General features: G+C 42.5%; 1 protein-coding gene across 1 annotated transcript; it reads right to left on the reverse strand.

Annotated features, from left to right (window-relative positions):
• Positions 1-6,998: 6,998 nt before the first annotated feature.
• LOC122665438 lies at positions 6,999-18,840 on the reverse strand. Its single transcript, XM_043861588.1, has 4 exons — positions 18,234-18,840; positions 17,670-18,160; positions 16,545-16,988; positions 6,999-7,199 (listed from the first exon to the last, which is right to left on the reverse strand). Exons 1-4 carry the CDS (start codon positions 18,838-18,840, stop codon positions 6,999-7,001), a joined length of 1,743 nt encoding a protein of 580 aa, XP_043717523.1.
• Positions 18,841-19,654: the final 814 nt, after the last annotated feature.

Below are 19,654 nucleotides of genomic sequence, written 5' to 3' on the forward strand. Positions count from 1 at the left end.
CAGAGTCACGAACGGACTCACTCGCACTGAATCTGCTCGAGGATCCGCCCGTGCTATCATCTGCCTTTTTGGTTCTTTTTCCCATGGGATCCACATGCTCGTGTCTCAGACACCCTAATTGGACCTTTGGACCATATGAACCCCTACCCTTGCCATTAGATGGTTAGTTGAACCATGGGAATGGGCCCACAAGGCCTAACCTAAATGAATAATAGATTTTATATACCCTAACCTAAACCAAACAGACCTTAGCGGATAATTAAGTCCTATGGACTTATGGTGCACCCCAAACATGACCTAATGGACCTAATGGTTATGACTAAGGCCTAACAAGCCCTAAGCCCTAACTAAAACTCATTTGATGAACTAAGGGCCACTAAGTATTTGGGGATACCTAAACCAAACATGGCCTAAGGCCCATTTGACCCTTAAAATGATAAGAGAATCCTTATTCTCTCATCTCTCCCCATCCCAAGTAAACCGTGGAGGAGAAGAGACAAGAGAAGAAGGAGAAGAAGGAAAGAAGAAGAAGAAGTAGAAGTAGGCGAGGAATAGGAGGGGAAGGGAAGAAGATGGAAGCCATGCCAAGATGGCTGGCTGCCCCACATCTCCTCCCCAAGCTAACCGGACCCAAGCTAGAAGAGAAAGAGGAGGAGAGATGGAGAGGATGGTCGGAAGGAGAATCTCACCAAGGTAAGCTCCCCAAACCTAGTTCTCCCCCATTCCCTCCTTGATTTTGATGGTTTCTTGAGCTTGAGCTAACCTAGGGTTCCATTTGGAACTCAAGGTGATGCTTGACCCTAATTGGGAGCTCTAATGGAGCTAATCCAGACCTCTAAGTGCTGCATTTACAGCCATTGTTGGTGAACCCTTGGTCCCAAGCTATGAAACCCGACCCTTGGACTAATTTGGGACCAAACCTTGTTGGATCCTTGAGGTGAGCCTAGGACCTAGTGACCCTAGGAAGGCTTAGACACCTCTCCCTTGTCCCTGAGAGTTTGGGGCACTCCAAGCTTCAAGCTAGAGCAAAAGCCTTCTGAAATCTAGGAAGAGACTACCGACCGACGAACGACCGGATCCACCAATCGGGTTACTGTCCGTCAGTCCGCCCAATATAACCCCTGTGTGTTGGACTGCCCGGATGAAGGAATGGACTCAAGTCTGTTGCATCCGCCCGAGGCCAGTTGCTCTCGGGTAAGTCTCAGGGATTGAACGGATGCAGGGGCGGACCCAAGAAGCACATCCGCCCGTTGATCCGCTCCCTTTTAGGTGTGTCTCAGGTGTCGAACGGATGCATGATCGGATTCAAGTAAAATGTTTCGCCCGTGGATCCGCTCGCTCTATTTTACTTTTTAGCCTGAACAGAGTCAGGGACGGACTCACCTCTGCTGAAACCGTCCGTGAGTCCGCTCGAGCTATCTTGGTTGAAATCTGATTTTAAGCTTGAGGACCTAGAATGGGACCCTTCTATGCATGCTTTAATGATTATTTTTGTATTCCTAGGTTAGCCAACTCGATGGATAGCGGGGAGCCCAGGTGAGATTCTTGTCAACCACACACGGTGACACCCGTGTTAGGTGAGTGGGTTCTGGGTGATTTGTTGGGCTTGAATATTTATATATTGACAACTTTAAGCATGCTATTATATAATTATAAGCATCGTGCGCATTTTATTATTATTCAATTTCGAACTGTTATGAATGTGATAGTATGCTCACCATTGTATCGGGCTACAGTGCCAGGTGTACCGGTACCGAAACCCCAATTTATTTAAATTATGAAAACTTCTATATGTCATCCTGATCTGTATGTGCCGTGCCGTGCTGGTACCCGGGTACTAGATGGAATGGGACGTTGATGCACCCGAAATACCTCTCGGGATGATAGGACCTGCATATAGTATATCTGTGACTAGGATGCTTATTCCCTTATGCTACAACCCTTGCCAATAGGGGTTTATGTGTTGGATAGTCTGAGCACCTGTGGTCTGTGGAGGTAGGAGAGGCCAGGACAGGTGTAGTGATGGCTATCAGGGTCTGCCACTGGGTGGTCATGATGGCTTCCATCGGCGTAAGTCCCCTCGTGATAATTGAGGTTTCACTAGGGCGATAGGATAAGTGACCCTCAGTGTCTCCTGTGTTATCACAATAGCACATAATTAACCGACAAAATTATGTGCTAGGTGAAAAATGAATCTAACATTAGCATGCATCATTCTGATTGATATTGATTGTATGGTATATGTGCATTCCCCTTTGCCCCCTCACTAGCTAGTATAGCTAACCCCGTTGCCCAACCCCTTTTTAGTTGTTATGCAAGAGGTACAACTTAGATGAGCACCGTTGGATGCGAATCAAGTGGAGCCGATGACTGTGACTTGGATGTAGATGTACACCCAAGATTGGTGCCTTGTGGCAATTATTTATCATTTACTTTTTTATCTTCATTCCACATTCATATATAAACTATGTGTTTAATTATAGGAGAGATTGATTGGTTAAATTTATGAACAGTGTACTATGTGTTATCATTAAAGAACCGATGCTCTATAATTTCACATGATTTAATTTAATTTTGCTTTTGCTAACTCTGTATTTGGGATGACATATTCCATATTGGTACGTTCCCTTCTGTTATCAAGATGTGATGACAGGGTGGACTGTGGCTCGGAACGCTGTATCTGTGATCTTGGTAGGTAGTGGGATGACACGGGTTGTCCCAATCACCCCTATGTGGTGGTATATATATTACATCGGGATCGGGCGTGGCAGTGGCAGTGGCCAACATCTATAACCTTAGACTTAAAATATTACTAAAACTATCCCCTCGAAGACCTGGAAGTGTGGGCCAAAGCCCCACAACTTTCCTTGAATTTTGGGCCTTGACATCGAAATCACGAACAGACTCACTCGCACTGAATCCGCTCGAGGATCCCCCCATACTGTCATCTACCTTTTTGGTTCCTTTTCCCGTGGGACCCACATACCCGTGTCCCGAACACCCTAATTGGACCCTTGAACCATGTTGACCCCTACCCTTACCATTAGATGGTTAGTTGAACCATGGAAATGGGCCCACAAGGCCTAATTTATATGAATAATGGGTTTTATATACCCTAACCTAAACCAAACAGACCTTTTTGGACAATTAAGTCCTATGGACTTAAGGTGCACCCCAAACATGACCTAATGGACCTAATGGACCTAATGATTATAACTAAAGCCAAACAAGTCCTAAGACCTAACTAAAACTCATTTAAAGACCTAAGGGCCACTAAGTGTTTGGGGGTACCTAAACCAAATATGGCCTAAGGCCCATTTGACCCTTAAAAGGGTAAGAGAATCCTTATTCTCTCATCTCTCCCCCTCCCAAGAAGAAGTAGAAGAAGGAAAGAAGAAGAAGAAGTAGAAGTAGGAGAGGAATAGGAGGGGAAGGGAAGAAGATGGAAGCCATGCCAAGATGGCTGGCTACCCAACATCTCCTCCCCAAGCTGACAGGACCCAAGGGAGAAGAGAAAGAGGAGGGGAAGAGATGGAGAGGATGGTTGGAAGGAGAATCTCACCAAGGTAAGACTCCAAGCTTGGAATCTCTCTCTCTCCATTTCCATTTTGTATTTTGGTAGAAGTTCTTTATCTTAAGCTAACCTAGGGTTCCATTTGGGACTCAAGGTGATGCTTGGCCTAATTGGGAGCTCTAATAGAGTCAATCTAGACCTCTATGTGCTGCATTGCAGACATTGTTGGTGAACCCTTGGTCCTAAGACATGAAACCCAACCCTTGGACTAAATTGAGACCAAACCATGTGGGATCTTGGATCCTTGAGGAGAGCCTAGGACCTAGTGACCCTAGGAAGGCTTAGACACCTCTCCCATGTCCCTGAGAGTTTGGGGCATTCCAAGCTTTAAGCTGGAGCAAAAGTCCTTTGAAATCTGGGAAGAGACTGTCGACAGATGAACAACCGAATCCACCAATCGTGGTACCGTCCGTCAGTCCGCCCTTTATAACCCCTGTGTGTTGGACTGCTCGGATGAAGGAATGGACTCAAGTCTGTTACATTTGCCCGAGGCCAGTTGCTCTCGAGTATGTCTCAGGGATTGAACGGATGCAGGGATGGACCCAAGAAGCACATCTGCCCGTAGATCCGCTGCCTTTTAGGTGTGTCTCAGGTGTCGAATGGATGCACGACCGGATTCAAGTGAAATGTTCTGCTAGTGGGTCCGCTTGCTCTGTTTTACTTTTTAGCCTGAATGGAGTCAGGGACGGATTCACCTCTGTTGCGACCGTCCGTGAGTCCGCTAGTGCTGTCTTGGCTGAAATCTGATTTTAACCTTGAGGGCCTAGCATGAGACCCTTCTATGCATACTTTAGTGATTGTTTTTGTATTCCTAGGCTTCCCAACTCGATGGGTAGCGGGGAGCCGAGGTGAGATTCTTGTCAACCACACACGGCGACGCCCGTATTAGGTGAGTGGGTTCTGGGTGATTTATTGGGCTTGAATATATATTTAATATGAAATCTTAAGCATGCTATTATATAATTATAAACATTGTGCGCATTGCATTATTATCCAAATGTGATATGTTATAAATGTGATTGTATGCTCACTATTGTATCGGGCTACGGTGCCGGGTGTGCTGATACCGAAACCCCAATTTATTTAAATTATGAAAACTGCTATATGTCATCCTGATCTGTATGTGCCATGCCATGCTAGTACCCAGGTACTAGATGAAATGGGACGTTGATGCACCCGGAATACCTCTCGGGATGATAGGACTTGCATATAGTATATTTGCGGCTAAGATGCTTGTTCCCTTATGCTACAACCCTTGCCAATAGGGGTTTATGTGTTGGATAGTCTGAGCACCTGTGGTCTGTGGAGGTGGGAGAGGCCAGGACAGGGGTAGTGATGGCTATCAGGGTCTGTCACTGGGTGGTCATGATGGCTTCTACCGGCGTAGGTCCCCTTGTGATAATTAAGGTTTCACTGGGGCGATAGGATAAGTGACCCTCAGTGTCTCCCGAGTTATCACAGTAGCATATACTTGACCGATAGAATTGTGTGCTAGGTGGAAAATGAATCTAACATTAGTATGCATCATTCTGATTGATATTGATTATATGGTGTATGTGCATTCCCATTTGCTCCCTCACTAGCTAGTGTAGCTAACCCCATTGCGCAACCCCTGTTTAGTTGTTATGTAGAAGGTACTACTTAGATGAGCACCGTTGGATGTGAATCAAATGGAGCCAGTGACTGTGACTTGGATGTAGATGTACACCCAAGATTGGTGCCCTTGTGGTAATTATTTATCATTTAATTTTCTATCTTCATTCCGCAGTCATATATAAACTATGTGTTTAATTATAGGAGAGATTAATTGGTTACATTTATGAACAGTGTACTATATGTTATCATTAGAGAACCGATGCTCTATAATTTCACATAATTTAATTTAATTTCGCTTTCGCTAACTCTGTATCTGGGATGACTTATTCCATATTGGTACGTTCCCTTCTGTTAGCAAGAAGTGATGACAGGGTGGATTGTGGCTCGGGACACTATATTTGTGATCCTGGTTGGTAGTGGGATGACACGGGTTGTCCCAGTCATCCCCTATGTGGCAGTATATATATTACATCGGGATGGGGCGTGACATACTGCTCTTGATGAGCACCATTGGATGCGAATCAAGTGGAACCAGTGGCTATGATTTGGATGTAGATGTACACCCAAGGATGGTGCCCTTGTGGCAATTATGTACTATTTAATTTATGTACTCATCCACAATCATGTATAAACTGTATGTTTAATTATAGGAGAGATTGAATGGTTATATATATGAAAATCGGACTATGTGTTATCATTAGAGAACTGTTGCTCTATAATTTCACATGTTTTATTAAATTTTGCTTCCGCTAACTCTGTAATTGGAATGATTTATTCCATTTTGGTACGTTCCTTTCTGTTATCAAAATATGATGACAGGGTGGACTGTGGCTCGGGACACTGTATCTGTGATCCTGGTAGATATTGGGATGACACGGGTTGTCCCAGTCACCCCCTAAATATCTATGTCGGGATGGGGGCATAACAGAGTGGTATCAGAGCAATGATGCTCTATATCGACCATAGTCCTGACATAACCTCTTAATTTACTCTCCACAAATTACGTTTTAAATTAAAAATCTCAAGAGCATAAATGATTTTATGCGGACTTAGGAAGAAAACTGATTGTGATGAAACAAGAACTTAGAAAATAATAAGCAACATGAAACTTAGGACCTGAAACAGAGGTTGTTAAGTTACAACTGTGTAATTGCTTGGTTGATTCTTAGGTAGGTAAGTGTTGGGCAAATATGTACATAATGGTCCATAGTAGACAATAATGAATCAAATATAACCAACCACAATTGTTAACCATGATTCAAGCAAGAGAGAATTAAGTAAACATAAAGATATATATATAAAACTAATTACAACTTCCAAATGTTCCAAATCCTTCCTGAAGGCAGTAATATCCTCTTTATTTTAACGTCCATGATTCATCCATCTCAAACAAAGCATATGATTCCATCCTGTCCAACCCAAAATATACAGATTCAAACCATAATTGTTCCAAATTCCTGCTTGGGCATGATTGTGCCCTTTCCAACCTAAAATATCAAATTCCACCTGTTCCAACTCAAAACATCTGATTTTGTCTGTCCAAGGTTAAAATATACAAGTCCACCACAATTAAAAGTTTTCAAAAGTTCCCAAACTACTAATCAAAAGAAAAGAAAAGAGAACGTGCAAGAAAACTAAAGGAAAAGCAAAAGAAAATAGTTCCACAACTATCCACCAAAGACAAGAAAACTAAACAAGAACTGATCAAAATAACTTCAAATTTACTGGAGAGAAAGCTGGGCTAGTCATCTGCACCGTCGCCACCACCGTGACCCAGGAAAGCATTAATGCCATCCACTCCTTGCTCTATGCCCTCAAGGCGTCGAGCTTAGTTGGAGAGTTGCTTCTTGACTTCATCAAAGCCATCTACCACCCTCAGGTTCAGTCGCCTGATAGCCATCAAGATGTCACCTCCACCCCCTGGTGCACCTGAAGTTCTTGCTGCAGATGGTCCAGAACCCATGAACTCGAGGTCATCATCACTGTCATCCTCATCATCTCTGACCCCTCTGCCATCTCCATACTTGACCTACTCCCTGGCACTGTTATAATCATAATATAGTCCCATCTTCTGCAAGGCAATAAATTCAATGGGCCCCTCAGTGCTTGATTCCTTGGGTTCACAGTCAAGGTCGACCCCAAAGAATAAGAAGATCCTAGTGAGCAGTCGACCATAGGGTAAAGTGTTGTTGTAGGCAGGATTCATTACTGCTCAAGCCATGTGCTGGATAACCACATGAGGCAGGCAAATAGGTTGGCCAGTATACAGAGAATGAGCTAGAACTGCAGACATCAAAGGAGGCAATATGCTGTGAGCCTTAGAAGGGGCCAGATTGGTCTTGGCAATGAAAATGAGAACCTGCTGAGATGGAGGAAACTTGAAAAGGTCTTCATTCTCCTCATACTTATCATTTGTTAGAACCTTGAATAATTTTTTACTCTCCTCTAGATGCAGGCACTAGTCAGGATGACTGCCTGGAGGATAGTAAACCCTCTTACCCTCTGAAGACACATTGAGGAGAACCCCCAACTCCACTATAGTAAAGCCAATGACAACTCCCTTTACATAGGAAGTCAGCTTGACCTCATCATTATCCCCTTTAACCAGTACCAGGTTAGAGTAAAATTCCCTGACCAAGGTAGGGTAATAGAGCTCTGGCTGAATCAACCTGTTGCTCCACTTCAACCTCTCAAATCTGGCACCCACCTTGTATGCCAGAAGTTCCTCCAGTGGCACATCTCTCTACTAAGATTTTCCTGTTAAAAAGGTGCTCTCGAAAAATCCCCTCAGTCTTTTTTGAAGTGAATCGATACACATTGTAGGTAGTGGGGATGGAAGGCACAATGGCAAGGTCCCTTTTCCTTTTGGGAGCCATGGGTAGTTACCTACATACAAGACATCACCAAAGAAAATAGCGAATGTGAGCCAAATTGGGATAAATGAGATATGATTGGCAAATAAAATCAGAGAAGTAAAATGCCTAAATGATGTGGAAATTGTTAGATAAAAAGAGTGATCAATGAGAAAATAAGACATGGATATCATCGGAGATGTGTTTGGACTAAAGAAAAAGAAACAAGATCAATTCACACATGAAGTCTATGTGAGATCCCTAGTGTGTGGATGTGAAAGATTGAGACCAATGTGAATGATATTTGCTTTTGACTACTATTGTATATCCCAATCAATGCCAAACAAGCAAGTGGTTAAATGAAACACCCCAACAAGAGACAAGAATGAATTATTCGAGGAAAAAGGGGGATAACATCTATGAGTTTAAGATGCATATAAAGGATCAAACATGAACTTGAAGAGTTTTCCCAAATATTGAAGGTTTGAGGATATACCCAAATCTAAACTTAGAAATAATCCAAGAAATTCAACTACACATGGTAAACAACCTTTAAAGTACTTGTAAGGAATTTTAAAAATTTATACTAGATGCAATAGTCACACAAAAAGCCACCCATACAGTGCCATCGATCAATAGGGCTTGATTCAAACCCAAAAAAAACCTAGCCTCAAATCAATTTTGGGCATGTTCTTGGTGTATGTAGCCATGAAAATGTAAGCAAAATCAAACCCAATCACAAACTAGGGTTATCTATATCAAATCCAAGAAGAAAAGGAAAGGAATATGAAGAGACATAAGCAACAACCTCACAAATGGAGAGAAGAAAGGAAGGAGAAATGAGAAGAGAAATCATACCTTAGACTAGTGAGAGATGAACCCTAGGGCTTGAGATTTGCAAGAGAACTACCCAAGGAAAGGCTAGGAAGCTTGAACGAAAACCCTGGCAGAGCCTCTCCTCTTACAGTTATGTTTCCCCCTCTTTGGAGCCAAAAGTGAGTTTTAAAACTCGCGGCTCTGTTTTGTTAAAACTCTGCGAATGGACGAACGAACGGATCCACTTATCGTGATTCTGCCCGTTAATCCGCTCGGCCTAAAATCGTAAAACTTCACTTTTAAAACTGTGCGGATCAACGAACTGATCCACATCCATGAGTCCTTTCGTAGATCCGTTCGATTCAAATTCTCTCGGCTATTGAACCTTTTGAGAACGGACGAACGAACGGATTCACGTTCCGCATCCGCCCGTTAGTCCGCTCTACCTATCTTACGGAGGAGCCACGAACGGACCCAAAGTACTGATTCCGCTCGTGAGTCCTCCCGATTTCTTTTAAGATTTTGAGCCCAGATTTTTGAGATCTTTTGGCCACACCCATGTGTGATGATTTTGTGCCCATACCCTAGATTGGACACCCATGTTGTTTGGCCCATGCATAATTATTGCTTGCTTTGAATGTGAAATATGGTGTCTACATTCTTAGGCCTACATCAGCCGGGCTAGCCAATAAGAAATGGCAGGCATCAGTGCCCTCCTATGTGCAAGAAGGAGAGTTACCTCTGAGGATAAAAAAATCCTTAGGTCCCGTTAGTGAGCAAACCGGGAGTGATTAATAGAACCAAACCTATGTGGTATAGAAACCCTTATAAGGGTACATAGGATCCAAACCCGTAGCTAAACCAGAAAAAAGGAAACACTAGGCTAGTTTAGAATAACTAGGCTTGAGTGATCAATTGGGATCATGCGTACTTGGAGGTCACTCATGACACCTCAAGCTAGTGACGACTCTATTTGAACTTTACTTGGTTCATCCAAACCTTGTTTAAACTCATAGAGGGAATCCTACATCATGATTTGACTTCCAAAAAGACCTAGTATACCGTACCTGAGAACTTCTTGTTCTTATGGATTGACTTAGAAGACAGATATGTCATAGGGATATGAATGTAATTATTGAATTTATGCCTACGTGTTGGTGTGAAAAATAAAAAATATATATATCCCTTAGAACCTTAGACTGGTGTGGTTAGACTAGTTTCTCTAGTACCACAAACGTAACACCTTGACCCTACTATGTTGGTTAGTTTGAATCCCGGCCTTGGTCAATCAGATCGTAGGTTAATAGAAAATAAATTTAATAGTGACCGGGTAGGGTAATTATGGAACCTACTTGAGAAAATGACTTAGACCAAAACTATTAGAAGGTTGTGTGGTTCTCGAAAGAGGACTGATGTAGACTTTTTCCTATAGAATGATTGAGTAGTAGGTTTATAAGATTGTGAAAGCTGGAAACCAAAGGATGTAATAAGACCTTCTCCAACGACAGATATGAATGGAGTAATGGGTCACCAAATGCGTTCCTTTCGCATTGGGAGTGAACAATAGGAGATTCCATCAATATTCCAAATCATTCTAAAGTTGGATTAGGTAATGAGATGACCTGAAGTGATAGCATTCAGAATGTGAACCCTATGTTGGGGCTGTAACCCAAGAATGACCAAAGTAGTGTAGGTGAGAGTGGTATCATCTGATCTGGAAGACCTAAGGAACTTTCTGTTCCTTATGGGTTAGTTTAGTGTGTAAAGCCTTATGTTACTCACTGGAATGTCGTAACCACCAACCCGTAACCCAATAGAGCCTAGGGTTATTGTGAACCACACCTTCTATGGTAATGAGACCCTATGAGGAAAGAGAATTACAGAACCTGACCTATTGCGTCAATTAGGTACTGCCTCATCCAGACCCGACCTTTGACTTAGTCCAAGTAGTGGGTAATTAGAGGTGTTGTTATTCAACAGTCCTCACTCTTGAGACCCTGGTTGCCTCAAATTTTGGGGATGAAATTTTTTATAAGGTTAGGGGGATGTTACACCCGCACCTGAAATATACCCTTATACCCTGGGATAATTTAGACCTTCACCACAGGGTAATGCCTAGGTGGCAATGGTCAACATTAATGATCTTGAACTTAAAATATTATTATAACTATCCCCTTGAAGTCCTGGAAGTGTGGGTCAAAGCCCCACAATTTTTCTTGAAGTTTGGGCCCTAACAGCAGCAATGGAGTCACGAACAAACTCACTCGAACTGAATCCGCTCAACGATCCGTCCATGCTGTTACGTACCCTTTTGGTTTAATTTTCTATGGGATCCAAACCCTCGTGTCCCGGACACCCTAATTGGACCTTTGGACCATATGGACCCTTACCCTTACCATCAATTAGTTGTACCATGAAAGTGGGCCCATAAGACTTCACTTAAGTAAATAATGGGTTTTATACCTTGACCTAAACCAAACAAGCCTTAGTGGAAAAATAGGTCCTATAGACTTAGGGTGCACCCCAAACAGACCCTAACTGACTAAATGGACCTAATGGTTATGACATGAACCAAACATGTCCTAAGACCTAAATCTAAAACCCATTTAAAGCCTAAGGGTTAACTATGTTCTAAGGACACCTAACCAAACACTACCTAAGGCCTCTTCTAACCCTTAAAAGATAAGAGAATCCCTTATTCTCTTATCTTTCCCCCTCCCAAGCAAACCGTGGAGGAGAAGAGACAAGAGAAGGAGGAGAAGGAGGATGGAAGAAGAAGAAGAAGAAGTAGGAGAGGAATGAGAGGGGAAGGGAAGAGGATGGAAGCCATACCAAGATGGCTTGCTGCCCCACATCTCCTCCTCTTGCTGACCGGATAAAGGGAGAAGAAGAAGGTGAAGGAGAAGAGATGGAGAGGGTGGTTGGAAGGAAGGAGGTCAAGGAGGCTCACCTAGCCTTGTCCTTGCTGCCTCCATTGAAGGTAAGACCTCAAACTTGGCTCTCCTCCATTCTCATTTCCATTTTTTGATTAATTCCTTGAGCTTGAGCTAACCTAGGGTTCCATTTGGGACTCAAGGTGGAGCTTGATCCCTAGCTGGAGCTCAAATGGTGATGGTTAGACCCTAATTTAAGCTCCCATAAGCTGCCTTGCACCCAATGCTGCTACACCCTTAGTCCTAAGCCATGAAACCTAACCCTTGGACTAAATTGAGACCAAACCTTTGTAGGATCTTGGATCCAAGAGGTGAACCTAGGTTCTAGTGACCCTAGGGAGACTTAGACACCCCTCCCATGTCTCTGAGAGTTGGGTGTACTGCAAGCTTCAAGTTGGAGAAGAAGCCCTTTGAAATCTTGGAAGAGACTGCCGACAGAAACACGACCAGATCCACCAATCATGGTACCGCCCGTCAGTCCGCCCAAGGTAATTCATGTGAAATGACCTGAACGGATGAAGGAACGAACTTAAGTCTGTTGCATCCGCCCGAGGTTAGTTCACTCTCGGGTGTGTCTCAGGGATCGACCGGATGCAGGGGCAGACTAAGGAAACACATCCGCCCGTGGATCCGCTCCTTATGTTTTAACCTTTTGGCCTAGACGGAGTCAGGGGCGGACTCACCTCTGCTGCAACCGTCCGTGAGTCCGCTCGTGTTGTCTTGGTTGAAACTTGATTTTAACCTTGAGGGCCTAGCATGGGACCCTTCTATACATGCTTTAATGGTTGCTTTTGTATGTTTAGGCTACCCAACTCCATGGATAGCTAGTTGATGAGCACATTTATGTGTGAAATCTTAGGGCATAAAACATACATTTTACCACACTAGACAGAGTTACTCAGTGCTTTCTTATGCTTTTCAGGAATTCGGGCTATTTATTGCTATTTTGGACTATCGGGGGCTACATCTCCAAATTTACACGTAAAGCTGCCCAATGTTTTTGCATGGCTGTGTTCAAGGCTAAATTTTGAGCAAGATGGATGTGACGGAATCCAAGTACGCATTCGTTTAGGCCATCATGCAAGCAATTATCATTTTTGGGCAGTAAAAGAATAATGGGCCAGAAATGAGCCGAAACGGAAGCCCGGGCCAGTCTAAATTTTTGGAGAGTTATATTTGGCATCAAGGAAGACAATTATGATCAGGGGTTGAGATCCTCTCAAGCATTTACCCTCTTTTTGCATTCTTCACTATTGGAGGAGAGAGAAAAGCCACATGGGATCTACACCTGTTCACATGTGACCAAGGGTAGAATGGGAATAATTCTCACTAAAGCAACCAAGGACAAAGGAGGTATTTCTAATCATTGGTGGAGATCTACTGCAAGTACAGGACCGTTTTGGCAATTTTTTAGTCTTGAAGAGAGAGAAGAACTGTTACCCACATGGGGGACCCACACTGCCACAAGATTACATGATTTTTGAAGGCCCACATGCCCTCCACGATTTTTAGAAGGAGAAATAGTAGGAGAGATAGGAGAGGAGAAAAAAAAAAGAAAGAAAAGATACTCTCTCACCATTCCATCTCTCACGGATTCTCTCTCTCTCTCTCTCCCTCTTTCCTAATCTATCTCTCACAATTTCATCCCCCTCACGGCTCTCACCACCTCTCCCCTATTTTTTTTCTCTCTTCCATCTCAATTCCCACTCACGGTCTCTCATCTCACACACACCCATCTCTCTCACGTTTCTCTCTTCTTTCCTATTCCCTCCACTAAATTCTTTCCTTTTCTCTTATGCCACCTCACCTTCCCACCTCTAATCCCTAACTAACTCCCATATCCCTAACTCTCTTCTACGTGCCTAACTCTCCCATATCTTTTTTTTTTATTCATTTATTCTTTTCTATTTTATCTCTTTCTCTTTTTCTTCCCTCTCTCCTAAATTCTTTCCTCTCACACAAGGCTCCACGATTTTTAGAGGACATGATGGGTATTGCAATAATTATTTTGAGTGGAAGCCTAGTCATCACCCTTACTCTCTCTCTCCTCCAACTTTTCAGGGGCACTTTTAGAATTTTACTATGGATAGATTTCTTTTGAAAAAGATGCTCTTATCCTTAGAAGGTTGAAAAGTCAAAGAAGCCTTGATCTTATTACTTGGAGAAGACACCTACAAGGAAAAGGAAACACAAGTTTAGAATTAGAAAGTTATTTTTTGAAAAATAGAAGGTTTATGTAGCTAGGATTCTTATCTCTCTTAGTTTCTATTTTTTATTTTTTTTCTTAGGGATCAAGCCTTATTGTAAAGGGAAAGAGAGAAGAGAATCAAATTTTTAGGGAAGATTCTCTCCATTCTCCACGATTTTTAGAGGGAGAGAAGCCCCAAAATCGTTGGAAGCCTCCCTCCCTCCCTTCTCTTATCTCTTCTCCTCTCCTTCATCCTATAAATACCCCTTAGCATTCTCTTGTAAAGTGGTTCAATTCATTAATGAAATTCCTTCTTCTCTTCTTCTAGTTTTTGGCTTTCTAAGTTCTAGTTTGATTTTATTATTTCAATTTCATGGTTGTAATGCTTTTGATTCATGCTTTAATTTTATGTCTTCAATATGGTTGTAATAATTTAATTCTAGCTTAGTTTTAAAGCTTTCTAGTCTAGGTTTCTAATTCTAGTGAGACAAGTTAGAGACTTATAAGAGGAAGCCATGCAAGGATTAATCAAGTATTCAAGCTTCTTCAATTTCATTCATGCAAGGCCTAATTAATTCATGCACTTTCAACCTTGGTAGAAGGGAGTATCAAGTTCTTTTTTTTTTTTTTATGTTCTTCTTCTTAACCTCTTAATTCTTCTAGTTTCTAATTTCTTCTTCTTATTCTCTACCTCTTTCTTCTTCTATTAATTTTATTTTATTAGTATTCTCATCTCTATTAATCCCCCCATTCTATTAGGAATTTTAATTCTCTATTATTTTTATTTTATTCTCATTCTCTACCTCCCTAATTCAATCATGCTTTTAGGATTTTATTTTTTATTCACCATTGTTATCATGCATTATGTTAGGATTTTAATTTAATTATTTTGATTTTAATTTCAGATTTGGTAGCGCCATTTCAAGTGTGAGAAGCAAGCAATTTCAATCTGGTTCAAGCCCCATCGGGTTTTACATCTCTAATCTCTTAGTCTCATTCTCCCTCTCTAATCTCTTCTTTTGGTTTTTTTATGTGGTTGTGATGTGTGGCTACAATTTATTCCTTCAAATCCGCATTAGTTTTGATAGGTTAGATGCTTATGTGTTAGGACACCACTTCAATTCACTAGATGCTTGTGAGTTAGGATGCGTTAATTTTCGTTAGTTTAATTAGTTTAATTTAATACTTTAATTTGGTTCACTTTGCACTACTTTTAAGTGAGTAAGATAGAGTGGCATACATCTCCCTGAGTTCGACCCGTAGCTACGACTGATCCGTACACTTGCGGTTATTATTTCTTGCAAACACTAGTGCACCGGTGAGATTCATGCCAACCACGCCAGGTGACACCCGAGTTTGGTGAGTGGGTTTTGGGTGACTTTATTGGGTTTGTATATATATATATATATAGCATGCGATTATATAAATATAAGCATTGTGCGCATTGTATTATCTATTTCAAATGTGAACTGTTACGAATATGATATTATTCTCACCATTATATCGGGCTACGGTGCCGGGTGTGTCGGTACTAGAACCCCAATTTATTTAATTATGAAAACTATTATATGCCATCCTGATCTGTATATGCCGTGCCGTGCCGTGCTGGTACCTGGGTACTAGGTGAAATGAAAATTTGATGCACCCGGAATACCTCTCGGGACGATAAGACTTGCATACAGTATATCTGTGGCTAGGATGCTTATTCCCTTATGCTATGACCCTTGCCAATAGGGGTTTATGTGTTGGATAGTCTGAGCACCTGTGGTCTGTGGAGGTGGGAGAAATCAGGACAGGGGTAGTGATGGCTATCGGGGTCTGCCACTGGGTGACCGGATGGTTTCTATCGGCGTAGATCCCCTTGTGATAATTGAGGTTTCACTGGGAGGATAAGTCAAGTGACCCTCAGTGTCTCCCGAGTTTTCACAGTAGCATATACTTGACCGATAGAACTATGTGCTAGGTGGAAAATGAATCTAACATTAGCATGCATCATTCTGCTTGAAACTCTTTGTGTGTATGTGTGTGCATTCCCCTTTGGTCCCTCACTAGCTGGTGTAGGTAACCCTATTGTGCAACCCCTTTTTAGTTGATATGCAGGAGGTACTACTCTTGATGATCACTGTTGGATGCAAATCAAGTGGAGCCAGTGGCTATGATTTGGATGCAGATGTACACCCAAGGATGGTACCCTTGTGGTAATTATTTACTATTTAATTTCTGTACTCATCTACAACCATGTATAAACTGTATGTTTAATTATAGGAGAGATTGAACGATTACACTTATGGAAATTGTACTATGTGTTATCATTAGAGAACCGATGCTCTATAATTTCACATGTTTGATTAAATTTTGCTTCCGCTAACTCTGTAATTGGAACAATTTTTTCCATTTTGGTACGTTCCTTTCTGTTATCAAAATATGATGACAGGGTGGACTGTGGCTCGGGACACTGTATCTGTGATCCTGATAGGTATTGGGATGACACGGGTTGTCCCAGTCACCCCCTATGTAAGGCAAAATATCTACATCGGGATGGGGGTGTGACACAGATAGTGTCTCCAGATCTTAAGGGCAAAGACCACAGCCGCCAACTCTAAGTCATGAGTTGGGTAATTCCTCTCATAATCCTTCAATTGAAAAGAAGCATGGGCTACCACTTTTTCATTCTGCATCAAAACACAGCTGAGGCCCATCTTTGGAGCATCACAATAAACTACTATCCCTTCGGTACCATTTGGAATGGTAAGTACCAGAGCCGAAATCAATCGTTGCTTCAAATCCTGGAAGTTCCTCTCGTAGTCATCTGACCACTTAAACTTCACTCCGTTCCGAGACAGTCGAGTCATAGGAGCAGAGATCTTTAAAAAATTCTCGATAAATCTCCTATAATAGCTAGCTAGACCGAGGAAACTGTGAATATCTGTAACACTCTTGGGTGTCTCCCAGTCAACTACGGACTGTACCTTACCAGGGTCAACTTCAATACCCTTAGCAGAAACTAGATGACCTAAGAAAGCCACTTGCTATAACCAGAAATCGCACTTGCTGAACTTAGCATACAGTTGCTTTTCTCTCAAGCGTTGTAGCACAAAGCGAAGGTGGTCAGCATGCTCTTCTTTGCTCTTGGAGTAGACTAGGATGTCATCAAAAAACAAGATGATGTACTTATCCAATACATCATGAAACACCCTGTTCATTAATTCCATAAAAGTTGTCAGGGCATTGGTCCGCCCAAAGGACATAACCAGAAACTCGTAGTGTCCATATCACGATCTGAACGCAGTCTTGCTAATGTCACTACCTCAGATCTTCAATTGATGATACCCCAAGCGGAGATCAATTTTGGAAAATACCCTTGTGCCTTGTAATTGGTCGAATAGATCATCGATCCTATGCAGCGGGTACCGATTCTTGATCATAAGCTTGTTGAGTTCACTGTAGTCAATGCACATACGCATACTATTGTCCTTCTTTACAAACAAAACAGGTGCACCCCATGCGAAAACACTTAGCCTAATGAAGCCCTTCTTTAATAGATCATTAAGCTGCTCTTGAAGTTCTTTCAATTCTGATGGGGCCATTCTGTATGGTGCCTTAGACACTGGGGTAGCACCGGGCACCAAGTCAATCATAAATTCTGTCTCCCGGTCCGGTGGTAACCGTGTGAGGTCTTACGAAAAGACATCAGGAAAATCTCTTACTACACTTATCTCTTCCATAGGTGTAATCTTAGCTTCAGTGTCCAACATGGAGGCTAAGTAGCATTGACAACCTTGCGCTAAGAGCTTCTGTACTTGGAGACCCAAAATGATTGTCTTTCTAGGCTTTTTACTTTTGTTGCCCTTGAACACAAATTCATTGCCTTCCTCTGACTTGAAGAGTATCTTCCTCTCTGCGCAGATTAGGCTAGCTCCATGTGTGGACGACGAATCCATTCCCAGAATGATATCAAAGTCCCTCATATCTAGAATTATCAAACTGGCCTCAAGTCCATGGTCGCTTACTCGAGCAGGGCAAGAGTTGAAGGCTTGGTCAAGCTCGACCTTGCTTCCAGTCGGTGTATAAACTATCAGCTTTTGTTCCATACTGGCCAGTTCAATTGATAATTTCTCAGCAAACGAAGGTGATATAAAGGAGTGCGACGTTCCCGAGTCAAATAACACATATGCAGGTAAGGAGCACACAGAAATCATGCCTGACAAACACCGAATAGCCAAACATAATAAACTCCACATAAGGAATTTTACTAAGGTGGTTGAGTACAATACCTATGATGACACCAGGGTCAGACTGGGCTTCTTCATAAGTGATAGAATATACTCTCCCATGAGTCTTGCTTGCTGGAGGAGAAATGAGTGGGCGAACAGCAGTCTTGGCTAGGGGCGCCTTGGGAGTCACAGCTGGCCATGAACCTGGTCGTCGAGGTTGTGGGCAATCCTTAACCATATAACCAGATTCTTTGCAATTGTAACAAACAAGAGTTTGGGGCCCATAATAAGGAGCAGATGTGGATTTAGGCACCTGGGCCACATCAGGTCTACGGGACTGAATTGGAGCTACATTCGTGTAAGCCTCTCTCCTCTGGAACTTATTAGGTCCCCTAGAGTCATGAGATGGCATTGGCATCTTACTAGCTTGTATGGCCCTATAATTCTCCCTCTGTTGATCTTCTATCAATTTGGCGGCTTGAACCACTTCTGCATAAGTAGGGTACTTATGTAGTACCACAGAAGTACTCAAGTTGGCTCTAAGCCCCCTTTCAAACCTTCTTGCTTTCACTTCCTCAATCTTCAAGTGTGTCAAAGCAAAGTAGAAATACTCCTCAAAGATCTGTTGATATTCAAGGACAGACTTGGATCCTTGGCTAAGGCTCATAAATTCGATTTCCTTCTTCTCTCAAAAATTCCTTGGGAAGTAATTGTCGAGAAAGGCTTCTGTAAATTGAGCCTAAGTTGCATTTGGATACTTGGCCCAAAAATGTTCCTTTGAGGAACGCCATCATGCGTCAGCGTCACCTCGAAGTTGGAAAGTAGCACATTGAATCTTCTCAAGGTCACTACATGGTAGTACCTCAAAGATCCTTTCTAGATCCCGTATCCAGGTAGCCGAGAACATAGAATCATGGATCAACTTGTAAAAAGTAGGAAGACAATGCTTTTGGAACTTCTCAGAAAGTTTGGAGGCATCGACCCACTCTGGCGCCACATTTCTGACTAGTAAGGCAGCTGGAGCAGGAGGAGGTGGATTTTGAAATACTTGCACTGCAGGGACTTCATTTGTAGCTGGCTCAGCAGGAGGAATGATAGGAGTGGTATTAGTTATGGGATTAGGGACTTCGTGCACCGGAGGTGGCACTCTTGGTCCTTCCCGACCAACATTCTGGAGCTGGGCAGTCACATTTTGCATGAAAGTGCACTGCTCATCTTGGGATTCCCGATGTTCCCTTTGCATATCTCATAGAATGTTCCCTAAGAGTGCGGCAACATCCGCATTAGTGTTCACTGGAGGCAATGTAGGCAAACCTTCCTCAGAGACATCACTGGCATCATACCTAGGAGGGGAACGATTCCGGTTGCGAGTATTGACCATGATTTAGCACCTGATATAGTTAAGATACATCACTTGTTAGCACAAAGATAAGGGAAATAAATGCAAGGTAGGGAACCTCAAGGGAAATAAGCACAAAATT

The sequence above is a fragment of the Telopea speciosissima genome, chromosome 6 (assembly GCF_018873765.1).
Source record: "Telopea speciosissima isolate NSW1024214 ecotype Mountain lineage chromosome 6, Tspe_v1, whole genome shotgun sequence".
NCBI lineage: Eukaryota > Viridiplantae > Streptophyta > Magnoliopsida > Proteales > Proteaceae > Telopea > Telopea speciosissima.